This window comes from Hypanus sabinus, chromosome 6 (genome assembly GCF_030144855.1).
Source record: "Hypanus sabinus isolate sHypSab1 chromosome 6, sHypSab1.hap1, whole genome shotgun sequence".
Classification (NCBI taxonomy): domain Eukaryota; kingdom Metazoa; phylum Chordata; class Chondrichthyes; order Myliobatiformes; family Dasyatidae; genus Hypanus; species Hypanus sabinus.
In genome coordinates this window covers 162,944,320-162,964,649 of record NC_082711.1, presented here as the reverse complement: position 1 = coordinate 162,964,649, position 20,330 = coordinate 162,944,320, and the positions used below count along the sequence as shown (strand labels likewise).

Genomic DNA, 20,330 nt, shown 5'->3' with positions numbered 1-20,330 from the left:
AGCGTTTAGCAAATTCTGTTGTGAAAATCTGTACTAAGTTTGATTTCACAAAAGTCCTTAAAAAAAACTCAATGGTTGTTTGCATTACAATGGTTCTCACCTAGCAAAAATATCCCAGAATATTTGTGAAGCCCCAGGATTAACATTTCAGCAATTTTCTAAAAGGCAGAACTTTAGCCTTCCTAATGTTCTGGATCTCAATGTTTAAAGTCAGATCTTCTTATGATTTACATTTTAAGAATATTTTCTAATATTTATTATTTTCCTTTACACCCAAAGGATTAGCAGTTAAGGTTTTAATAGAAAAAGACAAAACACATGCATTCTTCTGAAGCTTTCTTTAAAAAAATACTTACATAATGGCAGATGGTTCCAATATATCACTGTTTTCCTGTTTCAAAGGCATCTTTTTGATACTGCATATATCAGATGGTATAGAGGTTTGAAAATTTCCCTTTTCCTCATCTTTGAATTTTCCAAACAAATTGAAGGAAAAGCACTTCACATTAAGGTACCATAACCTGGCATGCTAGAGTAAAATTTTCAACTGTACTATTCTTTAAATCCTCACCACTGCAGTTTTATAATGAACTGCTGCAATTGTTACATAAAAATATTTAAAAAATCCATAAAGTACACCTCCCAAAATCTTATTGACATTGGATACTGTCAGATACTGTTCCAATGGTATTAATCTTGGATTTCTCTTCCCAAGCTGTTGGTTTAAAAGTCCACATTAATAGTGAGCCTAGCCCATCAATGGTCTGAAAGCAAATGAGATTTTGAAATAAAATTGCTTAATTAAATGGTTCTGAGAGATACTTCAAAGTAACCTAATTATATTTAATGCAACTTGCCTACAACGATTCAAAAGTCCTTGGAATAATTGTAAATTTGTTGCATATTATTTCAGATTACTACATTTAAATCGTATGACTCATTAAAGTAATAATTCGCATCTGCGAATATATCGAGTGCCCTAAATATACTGGCATACAAATTAGTACCTTCTCTTTTGAAATGGTGTCAGGTTTGATATAAATAAATGCAAGAAACTGAATAGCTCCCATCTTTATTATCGTCCTTTCTAAATTCCATATGGCAAGACTTAATAAAGGACAAGGAACTTCTCCAGTTAAAGAAAGTAAAGTTCTGATTCAAGATTACCCAGCAAGGATTAACTATAATTATCTTGAACAGCAAGATCTTGGAATCATCTGCACTACACCATCTTCATGCAGCTTTATAAACTATAAGGATTGTTCTTTAATTTTACATAATCAATATCAGAAGCTTTGGTGGCAACGTTCTTATTAGAAAAAATAGCTCCCACTGCTTTTTAAAAAAAAGCCTAATTTAACCCTTTGAGGACTACAGTAACTTCTGTCTCACAGTTTAACAAAATTAGTAAAAATGTTAAGACTTTACGGTCATAGATTCTGCTGCATTTTGTTTTAGTGGAATTTACAATGAAACACTAATTTATAACAAAATTGTTTATTTCAACCTGTAAAAAGTTCTCAGAGGGTTAACTTTGAGGACACAAACAATTCTGCAATCTCTTTTTAGGAAGTCTACTAATATTTTGACTCAGATTTTGTAAATCTAAAGTTGGATCCATGCAGCTGAGGAAATGATTGCCAGTAACGGCTGCTAAAATCAGTTAACAATTGAGGATTAAATTTAAATTAAATTTAATTGATCTCCACTCATGGCATAAAGCATTTTTGAATCAAAATACATTGTTTTTTTTTGTGAATAAGTGCAATGGAATTTTTGAATATTTTCCACTCAATATTTTGGACTACTGTTGATTTCCTTGCAGAATTACCATTAATCACCAGCCCCACAAAGGCTATTTTGTATATTAAGACCATAAAAAACAGATGTGCAAGTTTTATAATGCACTGGTTAATAACTTCCATATTTGCCATTAAAACAGTACAATTTTTTTCCTAATTTTATTTAAATTTACAAAACCTGTGTCTCAATAGTTTAACAGGGAAGAAAAGAAGCATTCAGAGAGCTAATATAGGCATACAGGGATGATCATCCGGGTAACCCAAGAAAGTGAATACTTGAATGGCAAATAAACATGCTTGACAAACGATAGCCATTGAAAGCCCTTGTACGACTTAAGAAAGTAAGGATGTTAAAACTGTAGAAAGGGAAGCAGTAGTTACATAGGAAGCATTGGTAGCTATAGCCCGATTAGAGGGGCTCATCTTTTGGAATGCCTTAAAAATGAAAGCTGCACACCCATTTCAATTTGGTATATTCTTTACCCATGCTTCATTGTGTAGCCTTTTTCCATCACAGTTGCAACTAATTCTCATTTCATCTTCACGCGATCACTCTTACACGAGACCACCAAATTCACTTTTGAAACTGAAGCTAAAGAAAAAATTCACACACGGAATACGCAAAAGGATATTTAAAAAATTTAACTTTTATATTTGGCTCTGAAAGTTATTCATAAAAATTCTCAAGCAGGTTCTGTATTCTATTATTTTCATGTTATAAAGTAATGTAAGATGCAAACTGATGGCTTCAATTTATTCAGGATGTAGCTATCAATTCCTGACCATCTCTAAAGCCCTTAAGAGCTTGGTAAGCCACCTTCTCAACTACTGCATTCCCTGTGATACTAGTTAGGAAGTTATTAGATTTGCCTTTACAATAATGTAGGAAAGGATAATGTAGGTGGTGTGCTTCTCTATATCTGATACTATGATTACAATCCTTCTGAGTTCATTTCTGTAGAGACAGGCATCAGTGGTGTGGTCAAAGAAGCCTTAGGAAGTTCCTGCAGTGCAGATGGTACACACCCCAGTTATATAGGATTCAGAAGGAAGGTAGGATTGGATGTGACAGACCAGTTTAATCAGGTTCTATAGTCCCAGATGGTATCTAGCTTCTTGAGTAATGTAAGTGAGATCTATTTCATCACACTTCTGACTTATGCCTTGTTCCTGGTAGAAAGGTTGGGGAGGGGGGCGGTCAACAGACAAGTACTTTCTGTAGTTGAGCTACCCTCAGTTTAAAGTGCAATGATAGAGGTGTATTCGTTAAAGAGACTGAGGCTGCCAATCAGCAGGAAATATACTTAATGGTAAGTATATGTTACCATTATACTGACTGCAGTCTGAAATCAAAGCTCAAAAGTAAATTGATTATGAAAGTACATCTGTGTTACCCCGAGATTCATTTTCTTGCAGGCATTCGCAGTAAACACAAGAAACACAACAGAATCAATGAAAGATGACCCCCAATAGGATAGACAACAACCAACATGCAAAAACAACAGACTGCAAATACAAAACGAGAAAAGAAGAATAAATAAATAAGCAACAAATATCAAGAAAATGAGCTGCAGAGTGCTTGAAAGTGAGTCCAGAGGTTGTGAGAGCAGCTCACTGATGGGCCAACTGAAATTGAGCAAAGTCAATGCTGATGTCTCACTGGGCAATACCCTCCTGACTGCACGCAATTATGACACTTTCCCTCATGAGTCAAGACAGCCAGGAAGGCTGCTTGATGAAACGGGATTTGCTCCAAAGTTGCATTTATAGGATTGTACCTACATCTAGCTGTTGCTTGGAGCAGCTTATCCAATTCTGGTGAGACTGTGGGTAAGATGCAATGAAAATTGTTTTCTTAGTCTGACATGGCTGAGTGTGCAAAGAACAGGTCGTTCACTTTGTTGTTTTCATAGTTGGTATAACATGAGTTGGCTATTTCAGAGGGCAGTGAAGAGTCAAATATATTGCTAGGGCCCCAGAGACATACTGATTAGATAGGAAACAAAAGCAGATTTCCTTCACTTAAAGACAGCAGTGAGCCTTATGCATAAACATTACACCTTCATACCTGATCAGTTTAGTGTTAACTGTTATCTTCTCAAACCAGAGGGATATGTAGTTTGTAGGCACATCTATTCAGCTCCTCAGTCTATCTTCCCCTCAAAAGTTCTACAATTTCATTACTCACTTTCGCTCTTTTTCTTTTAATAGTCTAACAATCAAAATTAGTCAAACTGTCTTGAAAAGTCAGTTGAACTTACATTATTTTACAGTTCTAATTTTATGCTTTTGGATAATTTTTTCTGATTACATAAGAAAAACAGGTTTTGCCGTTGCCCTTTGTCTAAATCTAAATCAAGCCTCTTGGACAACATATGTGGAAGACAACATAATATCATTGGGTTCTTTGTCATAAATTAGTCAAGATGGAGGGCAAAATATGAATTTATGAAATTGGCTAGAATTGGGGGGAACAGCTTTTGGGAACAGAAGCACATCCATTTGATTCCTTTTATATGTGGCCCTGCATGCCATATACAATGGAGTGTTCGGGAGATCATTTTCAGCACCAAATTTTACTGGGAAATGCAACATGTAAAGTTTCTCTGTGTTCACTTAAGTGACCAAGCTTGATTTTTAACTCTACCATTTTTGGATTATTGTCTTTCAACATTGCAACTGTAATGTTACAAATTATGCTTTCAACTTGACAAGATATGTATATCTGTAACACATTAGATTGCATTTACACTAGAGGACTGCAAATGGTGAATTTCCATAGGGTCTAAAGAAGCTAATACAAGTCAAACTGATCTAAAGGCCTATTGTTTGGTAGATTAATTGGTCATCCTAAATCGGGGGTTCCCAACCTTTTTTTTATGTCATGGACCTGTACCATTAAGCAAAGGGTCTGTGAACCCCAGGTTGGGAACCCCTGTTCTAAATTGGCCTGTGATTAGGCTAGTGTTATACCAGGGGTTGCTGGCAGAAGGGCCTATTTTGTGCTGAACTTTGATAAGTAATAAATAGAAGCATACCTTGCAATAAACTTGATTGGAATGTGGAATTATACTTTTTTGTAAATTTTTAACGAATTATATGATCGGATTTTTTTTGACATAGGCATTCCAAAAAAAGAGCCTCCCATTTTTGAAAGGAAAATAGAAGCCAAGGTTATATAGCAGAAGGAACAAATCCATGCAAAAGGCATGGATACATGAGCCCAGGGCACTTGCTGGAATCCTTTCTGTCCCTTCTTACTTGAGCCCAACTGAGATGGTACTTAACCACGGATCTGCCGCAGTCCTGTGAACAGGAATGCTGTGCAGAGAAGGGAAAGGGTACAGAGGTCACGGAGACACCCCTGCGAATCTGTAACATGGAAGGGACAGTGTAAACAATGGCATGCACATAGACATTAATGAACTTTCAAAAATAAACCATGCATATAACTTGCTACAGACAATTTGCAGGTTTGTAGAAACATATTGGTTAAACAATTTCATGCTGACAGTGTCAAACAAAGTTATCTCACGTAAGATCTACTGGCAGATTGTGAATTCTGTTAATGCAACATGCATAATGAATTAATAGAACATCATAGCACAAATGAAGCAACATTAATGCAAAGCCTTAAAATGAATCAATGCAATATCCCTTATTGAAGGTCTCAAAACAGTATTCACTCTATGATTTAAATGTTCTCTGGCCTCAATTTTCTTGAAGGCTTTGTGCATCAACAGCAAAAAAATCAGTTTCTCCCACCCAAAAAAATGAATTGACACAGTAAGTGTTAGTACACACCCTGAACCTTAAGTGCATAGTTTATATTTGTAATACCAGGATTCAAACAATCCTTTTTCTACAGATAATGCAACTGTACACTTTTCCTGCCACCCACCTCATCACCCACTGCAAATATTTGTGAGCTTACAGTATCCAGCTGATTTAGCGCAAATTTTGTTCTCCACACTCAATGACTGGACCAGAACTGCCAATGACCAACATTCACATTACTGTTGGATGCCATTGGATTTCATTCCAGTTCCCAAATGGCATAGAAACAGTATAGGTTCCTATGATAAGTGACAGGATAAAGCTCCTTTCTCAAATTTACATTTATTATTCACCTAGGTGAATCAGAAGAAAGTCAATTCAAGGATTAGCTAAAATCTTACAACATTTGTTTATCTTAATGAGTCAACCTTGCACTAGGCCATTTTAAATTTGAAAACGCAGCTAAACTCAACCAGAAGTAATAATTTAATTTTATCAGTTAATGTCCTTTAGTTAAGTTGAGACATTTAAATATTGTAGTTAAATTGATTTAAAGGGCAAGGGAGTAGCTGCCTTCCTGTTTTTACCATAAACTGAAGAGATTTCTTAGCTTTGTTGGTAATGATTAAGCACTGATGAGTTAGTAAAGGTCAATATGCTTTAAGTGTGAAATTAAATCTATTTTGCAAGCATTAACTCACACTGCAGTCCAAAGGCTGAAGTCTTGTGACAATATCATCGGTAGTTTGTCCAAAAGATTTCTGCCCAGATCTGGTTTCATACATGGAAACAGCTTGCCGATCGCGTCTATTTGTACTTGTGTGAGGGGCAAGCTCCTGGCGGTCACTGGCAGCTGATGATGGATGCAGACTAGGAGTTTGTTGCTTCATTTGTGCATTCTCTGTCTGCAGTTTGTTAATCTGACATGTAATGAAAGAGATCCACAACATCTTAAAAAAATAGTAATTTAATATTTATTAAGGCCCCGCCTTCAATCATTAATTGCACAATTTAAACATTTTTATTAAAAATTTGACAGTGATGTGTAATATAGAAAAATGTAGAGGAGTAAGATTCAGTACTTTTGCCATGATCACTAAATGTTATTTTATATTTCAGAGTTGGATTTTCACAGGTAGAAATCAAAGCTTATTAACTATTTGTGTGGTTGTGTACAAAATTCTACTTCATAACCATTTTTCCAGACCAATAGCCACACAGGCTAGGGATGCTTAAAATATTTGAGGCATTGGGCAAAGCAAAAGTGTCAGTTCATATTCTCATGGAAATATGGGCACTGTTTCTCTCAATGGCAATTTGATCAGGATAGTCAACCTCTGCAAACAAAAATTAAATAAAACTGGTCATTAGTGCCAACTTTTAACATTTGTTGATTTCAAAATAGCATTGAGAGATGTCACTGAGCAAAAATACAATACACAGGCACTGATCACTGGTGCACAACTGTTAACTTATAAATTTAACATTGTCCTCAACTCTTGTGCACTGCATTTTATGCCCTTCCTTTTCATCTCATTCATGTACCTTTTTAAGAAATCAATTTCTATTCTGTTCTACCATGATTATTTTGGATGTACAAACCAAATATAAAATGGCAAGGCAGTGTGGACAAGAGAGAAATAGATTCTCAGAACTGAAATCTGATAGACTCAATATTCAAATCTATTTATAAAGTTACAGGAGGAGTCACACTCTGGTTAAATGCTCATGGTGCCTGTTTATTTGCAAGTTGCTCATTTTCTGCTGACTCTTCAGTAATGAAAATATTCAAATCAGTGAACATGTTCATGGTGATGGAAATAAAGATGTTGAATAAGATGGATGGCCTAATAGAAAGAAGGGCAAACTGGTACAAATCAGTACAAGATTTCTTGTCTTCTGTAATTTTTGTTAAAGCTGAAGGTTATGTGACCCAATTCTTCAGAATTAACATTAATTATGAAGAATATCTGAAAGTCCATGTACTACAGCAATCTACTTCTTTGCCAGAAACTTCTGTTTAGCCACTCAGCTCGGATTTTGCATGAAAATGTCAGCAAAAGTAGCTATTTAACTTCTTTAGGATATCTGCACAAACATTAGTGCAGAAATCCAAATGATGCAACTCACTGATTTGCTAACTGAGCTTTGTCTTTACAAGCCCTTATGGTAGAAGTTCCCCAGTGCTTAGAGAGAATGAAGTGTAGTTCGACAATTGGAGGGAAATGGATGTGAGGGACAGAAGCAAGTGTTGTGAAGTAGAATTAAAGCTTTTAAATTAAGAGTTCTTAAATGATATTTAAAATTGTTTTAGATTATTTACCTACCTTTTAGAATTTTTAAAGATTAGAAGTCAAAGAGTTTTATGCATTTCTGAAACACTCATCTGTGGTTTAACTGGATAGTGGAGGGATATTTTTAAAAAACAAAATCTTTGTGGACTCGTTCTTTTCTTGACCCCACAACCAACGTTATCCCAACAGATTTTTGCTGCTAAAGCGCCATACTGGCTTTCCTTACAACTTGTCACTATCCAATTGACAAAGCCCTCACTTTATTTGCAAGTAAACATGGTTAGAACTGTAAAGTCTGCCCCATTATATAATTACTATTAAAACAAAACAAAAAATACAAGTTATTTCAGAATGTAAATGAATACTATACAATATTGCAATAAATCTTGAAACTAAAATTTAAAATTATCAACAAAATTCCTGGCAAATATACAAGTTTATAAACAAAAGTCATATTTAAAAAAGTATTTCAAAGACAGTTAATAACTGGAATTATCAGTTAATTATTTTCAAGTGGCAGATATGGTAAGTAAACTGATGACCAAAATACTGGTATATGCATCAAACTGCTCACTCTTCACAATATAGTGGAAATAGAATGGGCAATAGCATTAAAATAAAAAGACTTCGTTTGGCACATACTCAAAGATCCAGTGAGCTGGCAGCTTCCATTTAGCATTACTGTTTCTTCCAGCACACTGAAAACTATCAACATCCCTATCGAAAATACAAGCAACTGCCCATTACTTAATGGACATTAACTGCCTATTAATGCTGTCTGGTTTACTGCCTTTCAGGAAGTACAGGTCTGTCCTTTAAGACTAAGTATACCACCTGGTATTTGCATACCTGGTGATATTCTTTGTAGTAAACAGGAGGTGGTAATAAGTTCTTGCAATTAGATTCTTACTGACATGAGTGTGGGGAGGATTTTAACACGTTTCCAATTTTAATGTAATTATTACAGCAATAGCTATTAAACAAATAATGAATCTATAACACAAATAGTTCATACGTTGATCATCTGCCCAGAATTGGTGTATTACCTAAAACTGAATTACAAAAAGGAAATGTCAGATAGGTTCATCCTTGACACCAACTTTCTTCAATCAGAAGTGGGGAAAATAGATTACACACCCTTCACAGTTGTCAGTGCTGGTGCTGCCCTAAGGATAATTTCTGTGGATCGGGTTTCCAGAATTTCCTTCTCAATTTGAGTCAACTGCAGACCACACCCAGGTTTCAAGTTTCAAGCCGCAAGACCAATTACTAATCAAGGCATTCTAACTGGCTGCATCACTGTCTGGTATGGAAGGGCCATAGGATTAGAAAAAACTGCAGAACGTTGCAAACTCAGCCAGCTCCATCATGGGCACTGGCCTCCTCAGCTTCGATGATATCCTCAAAAGCAATGCCTCAAATGCATCCATCATCAAGGACCCCCATCACCAAGGTCATGCTCTCTTCTTATTGCTACCATTAAAGAGGTACAGGAGCCTGAAGATACATTCAATGTTTTAGGAACAGCTTCCCCTCCAACATCAGGTTTCTGAATGGACAATGTACTAACTAACCCATGAACACTAGCTCACTATTTTTGCGATCTTTTTGCACTACTTATTAAAAATTATAAACCGTATATATGGACTTTTGTCATTTATAGTATTTTTTATTTACTGCAATGTACTACTGCTGTAAAACAACAAATTTCATGACATATGTCAGCAATATTAAACCTGATTCTGACATGCTGTTTTGGAAAATTGGCAGTGAGGCAAAACAAATTAACAACAGTATAGAGCCAATATTCCAGTGACTAATAGGCTACAGAAACACTTACTTTTATGTTTGATGGCAAAGCTTTAAAGGAAAAAGAAAATTTCCCTCATTAACTTTACTTGTGGTGAAGATTTAAAACTTGTGTACTTGTTTTGGAATGGCCTAGCTTCTAGAATGGATTTAATTAAGAATGTAGCTAAAGTTTCCTACTGATACTCTGGCATAACCCAGGAGCTTAAGCTATCAAGCCATTAATTTTCTTGCATTGTGAAAAGCTACAGTTTAAAAAGAAAACAATTTTCCAAAATGAAGTGACAGCACAGACTTTGGTTATAGTATAGCATGTTTATAATGGCAAGGAAGGTTGAGAAAACAGTGGAAAGCTAAACTTTACTGTCTGTGTAATATCATCTTCAGCTTCATATTAAGCACAGCATATCAAGATCAAACACTGCAGAAGTTGTAAAGCAAAATGGACCAAATACCATCAAAGGGAAGACTTCCTAAGGTTTAACAGCATGCAGCAGTGATAAATTTAAAAGGCTCATCCGTAATTAGCTCACGTCCATATGGAAGAACAAAACCCTAAACAGATGGCATTAGCTAATACAGGGACAGGGACCGTGCACACCATTAGATAAGAATAGTTGTTTTTGTGGGGGGGGGGCAGCAGGAGTGAACAAGAAGGTGACTCTAGTAAATATTTGAGTAGATCACAGGAATTAAAGAAACAAAGCTGTCATCTGATGGCATGAACACCTATTTCTCTAATTTTGTCTCCCCCCCTTTTTCCATTCGCCATTTTCACTCCCCTCTTACCCCCTCTCTTCTCCTCATCTCCCTTTGGTGCCCCTCCTCCTTCCCCAGTGGTCCACTCTCCACTCCTATCGGATTTCTTCTTCAGCCCTGTTCCTTTTCCACCTATCACTCCAGTATCTCACTTCATTTCCCTCTCCTCCAACCACTTAAATTACTCTGTCACTTATGCAGCTGGGGTGCCTAAGACTTTTGCACAGAACTATGTTTGTCAATGTGGAGCAGAGAATGAGTTTGTAAATCTGGCAGGAGCAAAGGATGTTGGGAATGGCAAAAGTGGATCACCGTGGGAGGGTATGGGACAGGTGACAGAGGAGGAGTGCTGGAGGTGGGGGGGGGGGGGGGGGGGTTTGGCTTGGCTGCAGACACACCCAGCCCTGAGACATCAGGCAAGGTCATTTAATTCCAAACAATTGGTTTATTGATCATTACAGAATGTCTCTCTGGTGCTCCCTGCTCTCTCCTCTCTCTTACCCTTTCCCCAAATCTTCTCCCTGCCCCCTTCCCACTCTCAATAAAGACCCACATCAGAATTAGGCTCATCATTACTCATATGTCATAAAATTTGTTTTTATTTGCAGCAGTACAGTACCTTTTCCCTCATCTGGTCTCACCTAACAAATGCCAGTTTGCACTTGTTCCTCTCCCATACTTTCCAATTCTGGCTTCTTCCCCCTTCCTTTCAAGTTTAGATAAAGGGACCTGACCTGAAACTTCGACGATTTATTCCTCTTCATAAATGGTAGCTGACCTGCTGAATTCCTCCAGCATTTTGTCTAACAATGGATTTCCAGCATCTGCTGAATCTCTTCTGTTAATAATGCTTGCAGTGCCTATAAACCAAGCATTATCTGTTCATGCTCAAGTGGCTTAGTGTAGCTTTTCTTCTCTTCAACTGAAGTGTGGCTTTTGTTTACAAATCCAGCACATACTGGGACACTTTACCTTGACTGATTGTAGCATTAAGGTGCAAACGTATTGTCCAAGGTAGGCATCAGAACTAGAAAGGTAGATTGTATGACCCAGGCAAAATGAATACAAGATATACAGCAGCCTGTTCTGGAGATTAACTTTGATACAAAACAAAGGAGGGGCTTTGTAATTATAGAAAGCAGCCAAGCAGGAGCAGTTGGATAAAATATGAAGTCAAATCATATTTAACGTAGACAAGTTACATACATAGGACAGAGAACCAATACACATATATGTACTCAAAGGAGATCGAAATAGACCTCTGCTCCAAAACAAAGTCTTATTAGCTTTTATGCCATATGTCTAATTGATGAAGACATGAATCAATTACATCAACCTGACATACCCAGGAAATATCTACTTTTGAAATCATTGTTTATCCAGATGGCAAATGATCTCAACTCATTAAAAGTGACAACTTGCCCTTCATCAGGAAACAATGAAGTCAAACAGGTTCTTCTGAGAGCGTAAATTTACCATTTACTGGGCATTAATTTTTTTTGATACATGTACTCTTAAAATAATTAAAATACAACCTTTCTGCTACTAGATTTCTAATTAATATCCACTTACCTGCAGCTGAAGTCTGCGCAGTTCCTCACTTAGGTTGTTATTTACTTTCATTAGTTGTTGAACCTTGGCCTCAGATGCAGCCAAAGCTTTCTTCACTTCCAAATACTCCTGCAGTGTTATGGGACCATCTGACAAGTCAGATGAATCCATGCTCTAGAGATTAAAAGGAGATGTTTCTTTTTGTAGAACAGTGTGAACAATCACTTTACTCAAGTAATGAACCAAAATACCAAATCCAAAACTGCAGCTGTCATTTGCATTACAGTAACTGAAAGAAAGACCACATGTTCATAGCACTTACACCTGTGCTCATTTTCAACTTTCTTTCTTTTCTGTCTTCCTTTAGGTCAATGGAATCATAGTTTCTTCCCCATCTTCATCCATCAACTTCATGAAGGATTTCTTTATAGGTGACTAATTACTAAAGAACAGCCAAGTTTCATGGGCACAAATTCTTGAACCAACAAATTAAGGGTGGCACTGGGGTTGGGAGTGTGCCCTTTCTGTAATGAAATAGTAAGTATGGCCTAGAGTTAATGACTTGCGATTTGTTTGTAGAATAAAGGCCACTATTTGAGAAGAAAGATGGCAGAATAGAATTGTTGGGGTAACTGATAAAAGGTAGCCTATAAAGATACTTAAAAAAAAAGGGAATGAAGTACAAATGGCGTGAAAGTGTTACTATGATGTTCAGCAGTAGTACTAAAGAGGTTTATTTCCCCTCTCACATTTGGAGAGGATTGTTGTGACAATTCCTCTTCAACATTAAACTCTTCACTGAATGTTGTGAAGGTTCAGTCATCAAAAACTAAGTTCAAAATACATTTTGTGGATATTACATACATTGAGGAATATTGGGTTAGATTAAAAAAAAACGAATTCATGATCTCATTGGCACAGCAAGCAAGAGGGGCATACTTTGACTCCTATTTTCTGAGTAAACAGTGCAGTGTTGAAAAAATGTTGATTTTTATCACAGCTCAACATTTCAAGCACCATGAAAATGTTTCTCCACCTCCCCCACCCCCCACCACAGCACGTTCAAAATCAGTATCACCATCAGCAAAGCTTGGTGCAGTTGCTTTGAAATAAAATTATTTATTCCAAATTCCCTCTTCACTCACAAAGAGGAAATTTGGAAGAATTAATTTTACGTCAGTGAATTGCACTAAGGAATCTTAGTAGGTCAAAGTGTACTTGCTTACTAAGAAATAATACAAAAGTGAATAAATAAATAGTAAAGTTAAACTCATGTCATATAGGGCATTGGTGAGAGCACCCATGATATATTATTTTCATCTTGGTCCCTTTAAGGACAGATGTTAATGGGTTAGAAACAGTTTGGAGAAGATCTATCAGACGAATGCCTGGAATGAGCTTATCATTTGAAAGATTGGACTGTACTATACTGTAATAGAATGAGGGGGTGTGTGAACAAGAAGTAGAAGATCCTGGTGCAAGTGGGAAGAATACCACATGCGGTTTCTTTTTAAAAGAAAGATCTTTATCATAAATGATTGGACAAGGCAAAACATTTTCTTCCTGAGACCGCCACCCCTAGATTCACCTCCCCGAAGGGCAACGGCAGTAGAGCAGCAAGGTGAAAAGTTAACTCTGTAGACAATATTGCAGAGTTCAAGGTTACAATCAGGTCAGTAATATCTTTAAATGGTAGAGAAGACTTCAGGAGGCAAGAGGGCTACTCAAGCTCCCGATTATTACATTTATATGCAAATAGGCCAAAATTTTAAACTAATTTCTATTGATCAGGATTGATAATACAATCTTCAAAACATCATTATTTGGACAAGATCAAGTAAACTTGATGAAATTCCTTTAAGCTTTAAATAGCAACACTTGCTCATATATTATGCTCGTGACATAACCAGCCAGCTCTCCAATACCTCCCAAATAGGATTTTCAATATGATTAAGGTCTGCGCATTTGTAAATTAAAAAGCTCCCCGTTACTCTTTTATTGTTGTTAAACATGGATCAAAAATGCAAAGAATGAGTAACAGTGCATATTGGAACTCTCAGAAGCTGCATAAATAAGATCACATGGATTAGAGATAAACTCTCACTTTCAAGCCAATCAGATCCATAAAATAACTGGGGATAATCTCAATTCAGTTCAATATAACTGAAAACCTAAAAAGCATCAAAACAACAGAATAATCTGAAAGCTATTGTTATTTTTATTCATAATGGGAGAATATCTCAATATGCATATCTGCAAAAGTTAAAATGTAATGAAATTATCCAGGCCCTTGATTTTTTGTAGCACATGTAACTAGCACCAAAAAAAAAAGGTAATGCACCAAAACATTTAAATGGCCCATTTATAAAATTCTTGCAAACACAATATAGGGGCATTAAAACCTGTTTTCCTTCTGTTTCTTAATTGCTACCTTCAATCTTGGTTTCACACAGATAACAAAAATAACACCTTAAAAAAAATGTTGGGATAAGACCTAAACTACCTTCTGTGACTAACAAGAATGCTATTTCTTGACACAGAAAAAAACTGCGTCCAATATATATGCACTCTATTTTTGGGATGAATTAAAAAAACTTCAGTTCCTGTCATAGCACATTTATGTTTCTGCTCTACTGTATTTGGACTGGAGCACAGAAAAAATAGTGAACAGGCTGGCAGTGCTGAAAACAGCAACCTTTCAGGCTGTCAAGAAGGGCTGAAGAACATCGGGAATGAAACTGGATATACAACCCATGCTAATAGCTTTTATGTTAAATCAGGATAACTATTTAAATGTATCTGCTAGTTAACTAACATTTAGGAATCTGAGGCAAGTTAACTCAAGAGAAATCAGAGCATTGCAAGTGCTCAATCTGCTTACTTGCCTTCACCCACTACTCAAAGTGCAGCAATTTAAAAACTAGACAGCAGAACTTGACTGCTGTCACTGAGCTCTAAAGATCAACTATTAGCTATATTGTGATAGAAGCACAGTAAATCTGTATTTGACCTGAATGGAACCATTGAGATTTTCTTTAGATACCCTGACTCAAAAGGTTTGAGGCAATGAATGGTTGAAGAATATCTCTCAGCAATTGTATGAGAAGAATGCCATATTCCAGCTACGTCTACAAAAATTCCAATAGCTAATGCACACTTAATACGTGCACTTAAGATGTTTGAGAGAAAAAAAACTGCCAATTCCCATAACTTGAAAAAGTAACAAATTAGATAACATGTAGTACTGTGTAGAAGTCTTAGGCACAGTAGATTTTTTAATATAAATTTTGTTTTAGATGTTTGTATTTTGTCTTCTGCATTAGTGTCAGTAGAAGAGAGAAAATTTAATATCCATTTATTTTCCAAAAAAATTAATTGTCAGTAAAAATGTTTGTATTTCATTTAAGTAATATATTAAGTAATAACTTTTCAAATAAAAACTTGATTACATTGTAGGTGTATAGCCTAGTGTATGATTAAACAAAGATAACAAACAAGATGCTCCAGATCAGTGTTGAAGGAACTAAATGGATTTAACTGAAACAGAAACAGGTGTAGAGTACTCGAAGGACACCCAAACTAAAAGGTGAAGGTGTGGCAGACGTGACAGTTTACCCTTTATATCACAAATTCTTACTCCATGGCAAGAATGAGCATAGTAATAAGACACAAGATGGTCATCCTGCATCAGGAAGGTCTCTTCCAAGCAGAAATTGCACAGCAGACAGGATGTTCTGTCCAAACTCTTCTGAAGGAGCGAAAAAAAAACAGGCAAGGTTGAGGACCAGAAATGCAGTGGTCGGGCACGGAAAATGAGTGTAGCAGAGCAGAGTTACATCAAACTGATGTTCCTTTTAAATTGGAAGTAGTTCAGCATTGTTATTAACTCTGAACTTACAGAAACCACTGGAACTTAGTACACCCTCTACTGTCTGAAGAAGTTTTGTCAGAGTGGGAGTGGTCTGTGGAATTGAAGTGTGTGGCCACAGGGAGATCCCGGCACTGCTCGAGGACCGAGCGCCAGTGTTTGGCGAAACTGTCTCCCAGTCTGTGGCGGGTCTCCCCAATGTATAAATGGCCACATCGGGAGCACCGAATGCAGTATATCACCCAGTTGACTCGCAGGTGAAGTGGAGCCTCACCTGAAAGGACTGTCTGGGGCCTGGGATGGTGGTGAGGGAAGAAGTGTGGGGGCAGGTGTAGTACTTCTTCTGTTTGCAGGGATGAGTGCCCGGAGGGAGGTCCTGGGGGGAGATGGGGGGGAGATGAATGGACAAGGGAGTCGCGTAGGGAGTGATCCCTGCGGAAAGCCGAGAGTGGTGGGGGGAGGGGAAGATGTGGTTGGTGGTGGGATCACTCCCACTCTCCATGTCTGTCCATGGCCGCCTCTACCGTCAAGATGAGGCCACACGCAGGTCGATGGAGCAATACCTTATCTCCTGCCTAGGTAGCCTCCTTCCTGCTGGCATGAACATCCAACTCACTGACCTCCGTTGATACCCCTGACCCCCACCCTTACCCCCATCCCTATCTATTATTTTAGTCTGGTTCTCTTTCTCTGTCTTTTCTCCCCCTCACTATAATCTCAACCCCCAGCCCTACCTTTCTTTCTCTTTTATTTCCCATAATTCTCCACCTTCCCCCCCCGCCCATTTCCCTCCAACCTATCACTTCCCAGCTCTCTACTTTATCCCTCCCCCAACTTCTTATCCCCCCTCGACCATGCCATGTTACTTCACTCCTGATGAAGGGTTTCGGCCCGAAACATCATTATTACCTCCTCCCATTGATGCTGTCTGGCCTGCTGAGTTCTGCTAGCACTTTGTGTTTTTTTATTTATTTCCAGCATCTGCAGATTCATTAGTGTTTCTTATAAAACAGTATGGCAGTGTACCCAAGATAACTGATGCCATTTTAAAGGCAAAAGTGTGGTTACAAAAAAATTTTGATTTATTTTATTTTTTACTGTTTACTGCTCTTTATAGTAATTCTTTTCATATTGAGAAATTTTTTATTTGATTAACTTTGAAAGCATTTTTGCTTTATGGAATTTATTCCGCTTGAGCCCAAGACTTTTGCACAGTACCATATATGCACTGATACAAAACTTATGAGGCTCTGTAGGACCTAAATGACTAAAAATTAAGTCAAAGTAAACTATTTTTATATCAATCCCTTAACATATTTTTTAATATTATCAACATAAAATCATTTTAGTTTGTCCATGTTTAACACCTACATAAAATTGTGCAGAGTGCCAATCTTTAGGGGTTAGAATATAAAAATATCAGTTAGTTATTCATAAAGATCACAAGTGAACTTTTACTTGAAAGCTGATTTCTTCTTTCATTGACCTCAGATATTTATTTACTTTTCAGATCTGAATGTCACTCATGAGTGTTGATTCCCTTTATACTGGAAAGTCTATTGAGCTTTCTTGAATATACACAGTAACTGAACCACCATTATAACAAAAGATCCATTGCTTCTGAGTAAAAAATAATGCCCTCATCTTTTCCACAATGGTCAATCTTTTATTTTGAGACTGAATCTTTGTGGTCAATTCCACAGCCAGATGAAACATTATACTTATATTTTTAAACTTGTGAAGCCCTGTAAGAAGTTAATTTGCTTCAATAAAGCCTCTAATTTTTCTAAAGTTGATACTAAGGTGTTACTGGTTTAGTTGCCCTTCATATCACAAACTCACTATCAGTGGATTCAACCTTCTGTCCTTTACTACACTTTGTTGCAACTATATCCTTGCATGGTTGAAACTAAACCAGGGGTCGGCAACCCACGGCTCCGGAGCTGCATGCAACTCTTTCATCTCTGTGCTGCGGCTCCCCGTGGTTTGTTAGTTTTTGAAATGTAATTCGGAATTTGAAGATTATGGTGATCTTGTACAATCTAAATAAAACGTTGTGGCGACCCCATTTCCTGGCACATCCGAACCGGCTCACAATTAGCCACCGTTCCGGCTAAGGGAGATAGCTTACGGGGGTTTGTGAGTACGTGTCTTTTGGAGCATCCGCGCCCACGGGGAGGTGGGTTGAGGGAGGCTTTAAAGCAAGGCTGTTTAGTTCGAATAAAGTTATCTTTGACTACAGTGTCGTTATTTTAGCGCTGCGTGTAGCACACCGCTACAACGTGTTTTTTATCGCTATTAATATACATCACCACTGCCAATGCCTGACACCCGCCAGTGCGCGATTTCTTTTAATTTTTCGATCCAAGGTAGGCTAACTATGGAGTAACCTTCAACCCAACGTCTTTTCTTTGGAGTTCAAAATGTTTTTGTTGCATGCAGAAATGTAATTTCGTTTTCTCTGCAGGAGTTCATCAATTTCATAAATGCAACACATTATAGTTTGTTTATACATAGCATAAAGGCAAAAAAAAAACCGTTGTATGCAGTGTTATTTCATTTTAAATGTCAAACGGGTTTTGTGGCTCCCAGAGTTTTCTTTTCTGTGGGAAATGGGTCCATATGGCTCTTTCAGTGGTAAAGGTTGCTGACCCCTGAACTAAACCATTCAATTTTGTGATTATTTATAGATTACATACAAAATCTCTTGATAACAAAATATTTAAATTCATGGCAGGAAAAGTTATTAATGAATGACTGATATCAAACCTCAATTTAAATACATCCATTAAGGGCACAAATAGGCATATTTGTTTTATAATTGCCCCATCACTGAACTGTTCCCACAACCTTATGTACTGACATTCTAGGATTCTTCATCTCACATTCTTAACATTTATTGTTTGTTTATTTACTATTATTTTTCTCTTTCATATTTGTAGTTTGTTGTCCTTTGCACATTGGTTGTCTGTCTGTCCCTTTGGGTGCAGTCTTTCATTGTGTTTCTTGGATTTACTGTGTTTGCCCACAAGAAAACAAACCTCAGAATTGTATATGATGACATGTGTACTTTGATAATTTACTTTGAACTTGATCAGCTGTCCTATTTTCCCAAAAACCCAACTAAATTTGTTTCAAGATCACACAGCAACGTAAAATAAAATGGCTTTAGTGAGGTAATGTATGCTAGAAAGGTATAAATTTACAGATACCCTCAGATATGATCTTCTCTCAATATTCACGTAGGAAGAGGAAATATTTAAAGACCTGTTACTTTATCCCTCTCATTTGTCCAACAATCCCTTTGACCCGCTACCATCAGGCAGGAGGTACTGTAGCATTAAGACAAGAATTGTTAAGATGGGAAGCAGCTTCTGTCCCACTGAACTCCCTGCCACCCAGGTCTCATCACATATGAAACGCTACTAGCAATATTCTGAATTACTTTTTAAAACTTGTGCCGTAAATGCACCTTGTTATTTGTTAATTTATCTCTAGTGACGTGTGTGTGTGTGTGTGTGTGTGTGTGTGTGTGTGTGTGTGTGTGTGTGTGTGTGTGTGCATGTGTGTGTGTGCGTGTGTGTGTGTGTGCGCGCGCGCGTGCGCGTACGGACGGACGGACTTTGGTCCAGAAAAACTTTGTTTTGTTTGTCAGTATGTGTGCAGTAGAATAAAAATCAATTGAACTTGAACTTAAAACAGGTTCAGGAGCAAAGATATCCAATGCTTATCCTCTTGGAAAAACCCAGATATGGAAAGCCACTTAAAAAAGAACCAAGTGTTAAAAACGTTGCAACTGCTCCCAAACAAACAAAAAAAGCTATAGCTCTGATTGAAAATCAAGTCCCAATTCCAGATTTTCACTGCTCACCTTAGCTCTATTGTTTCTCGACGAGGATGCGTTTCGGTGCAATTCAGCGTCTGTGTCCTCATCCGAAGCTACACTATCATAATCATGCTGATCATCTCCAAAATCACTGTCAGGACGGTCATTCTGGTTCCGCAGCAGATAATCTACAGTTTCTAAATAAAAAAAGGTTAGCTTGATATTATAACTATATAATGCTTATGGAGTAAAATAATAGCCACCTACAGAAGCAAGAAAAGATGGCAACATTCTACTGTAAGTGCCGAGCTGACACAACCCATGAGGAGAATGGGAAAATCCATCAGTATTTCCATTCCAGTCTTGCTCTTTGAAGCAACCTATTTACACACAGATTGAATGATATGTCAGTATACCATGCCTGGCACATTGCCTTGGTGAGTCTTAATTATAGTGTGCAAGGTACTGATAGCGGTTTGCAGGTGTTTGAACAAATTAAGATGAAACATCTTAGCTGGAGAAAAAGTCTGGCAGAACTTACAAGTTTTATTTAAACCCCTTTCTGGCCAGAAAAAAAATAATTTTCCATACAAAGAAAACAGATAAGGTTTATTTGTAGAACTAATTGAAGTGTGCAAAAGAGG

The 20,330-nt window shown here is 37.2% G+C and overlaps 1 protein-coding gene across 12 annotated transcripts in view; it reads right to left on the bottom strand.

Moving 5' to 3' along the window:
• git1 (G protein-coupled receptor kinase interacting ArfGAP 1) overlaps window positions 1–20,330 on the bottom strand; it is a 248,970-nt gene that overhangs the window by 11,653 nt on the left and 216,987 nt on the right. For 2 of the 12 annotated variants that reach the window (XM_059973326.1, XM_059973327.1), the window contains exons 13-16: window positions 19,732–19,883; window positions 12,014–12,166; window positions 6,281–6,529; window positions 5,064–5,174 (exon numbers count right to left, since the gene is read on the bottom strand). In XM_059973326.1, the coding sequence (XP_059829309.1) occupies window positions 5,064–5,174; window positions 6,281–6,529; window positions 12,014–12,166; window positions 19,732–19,883 (665 nt within the window). Of the gene's footprint in view, window positions 1–5,038; window positions 5,175–6,280; window positions 6,530–6,559; window positions 6,917–12,013; window positions 12,167–19,731; window positions 19,884–20,330 lie in introns of those variants that run through there. The other 10 variants (XM_059973329.1, XM_059973330.1, XM_059973328.1 and 7 more) reach the window with 9 other exon arrangements.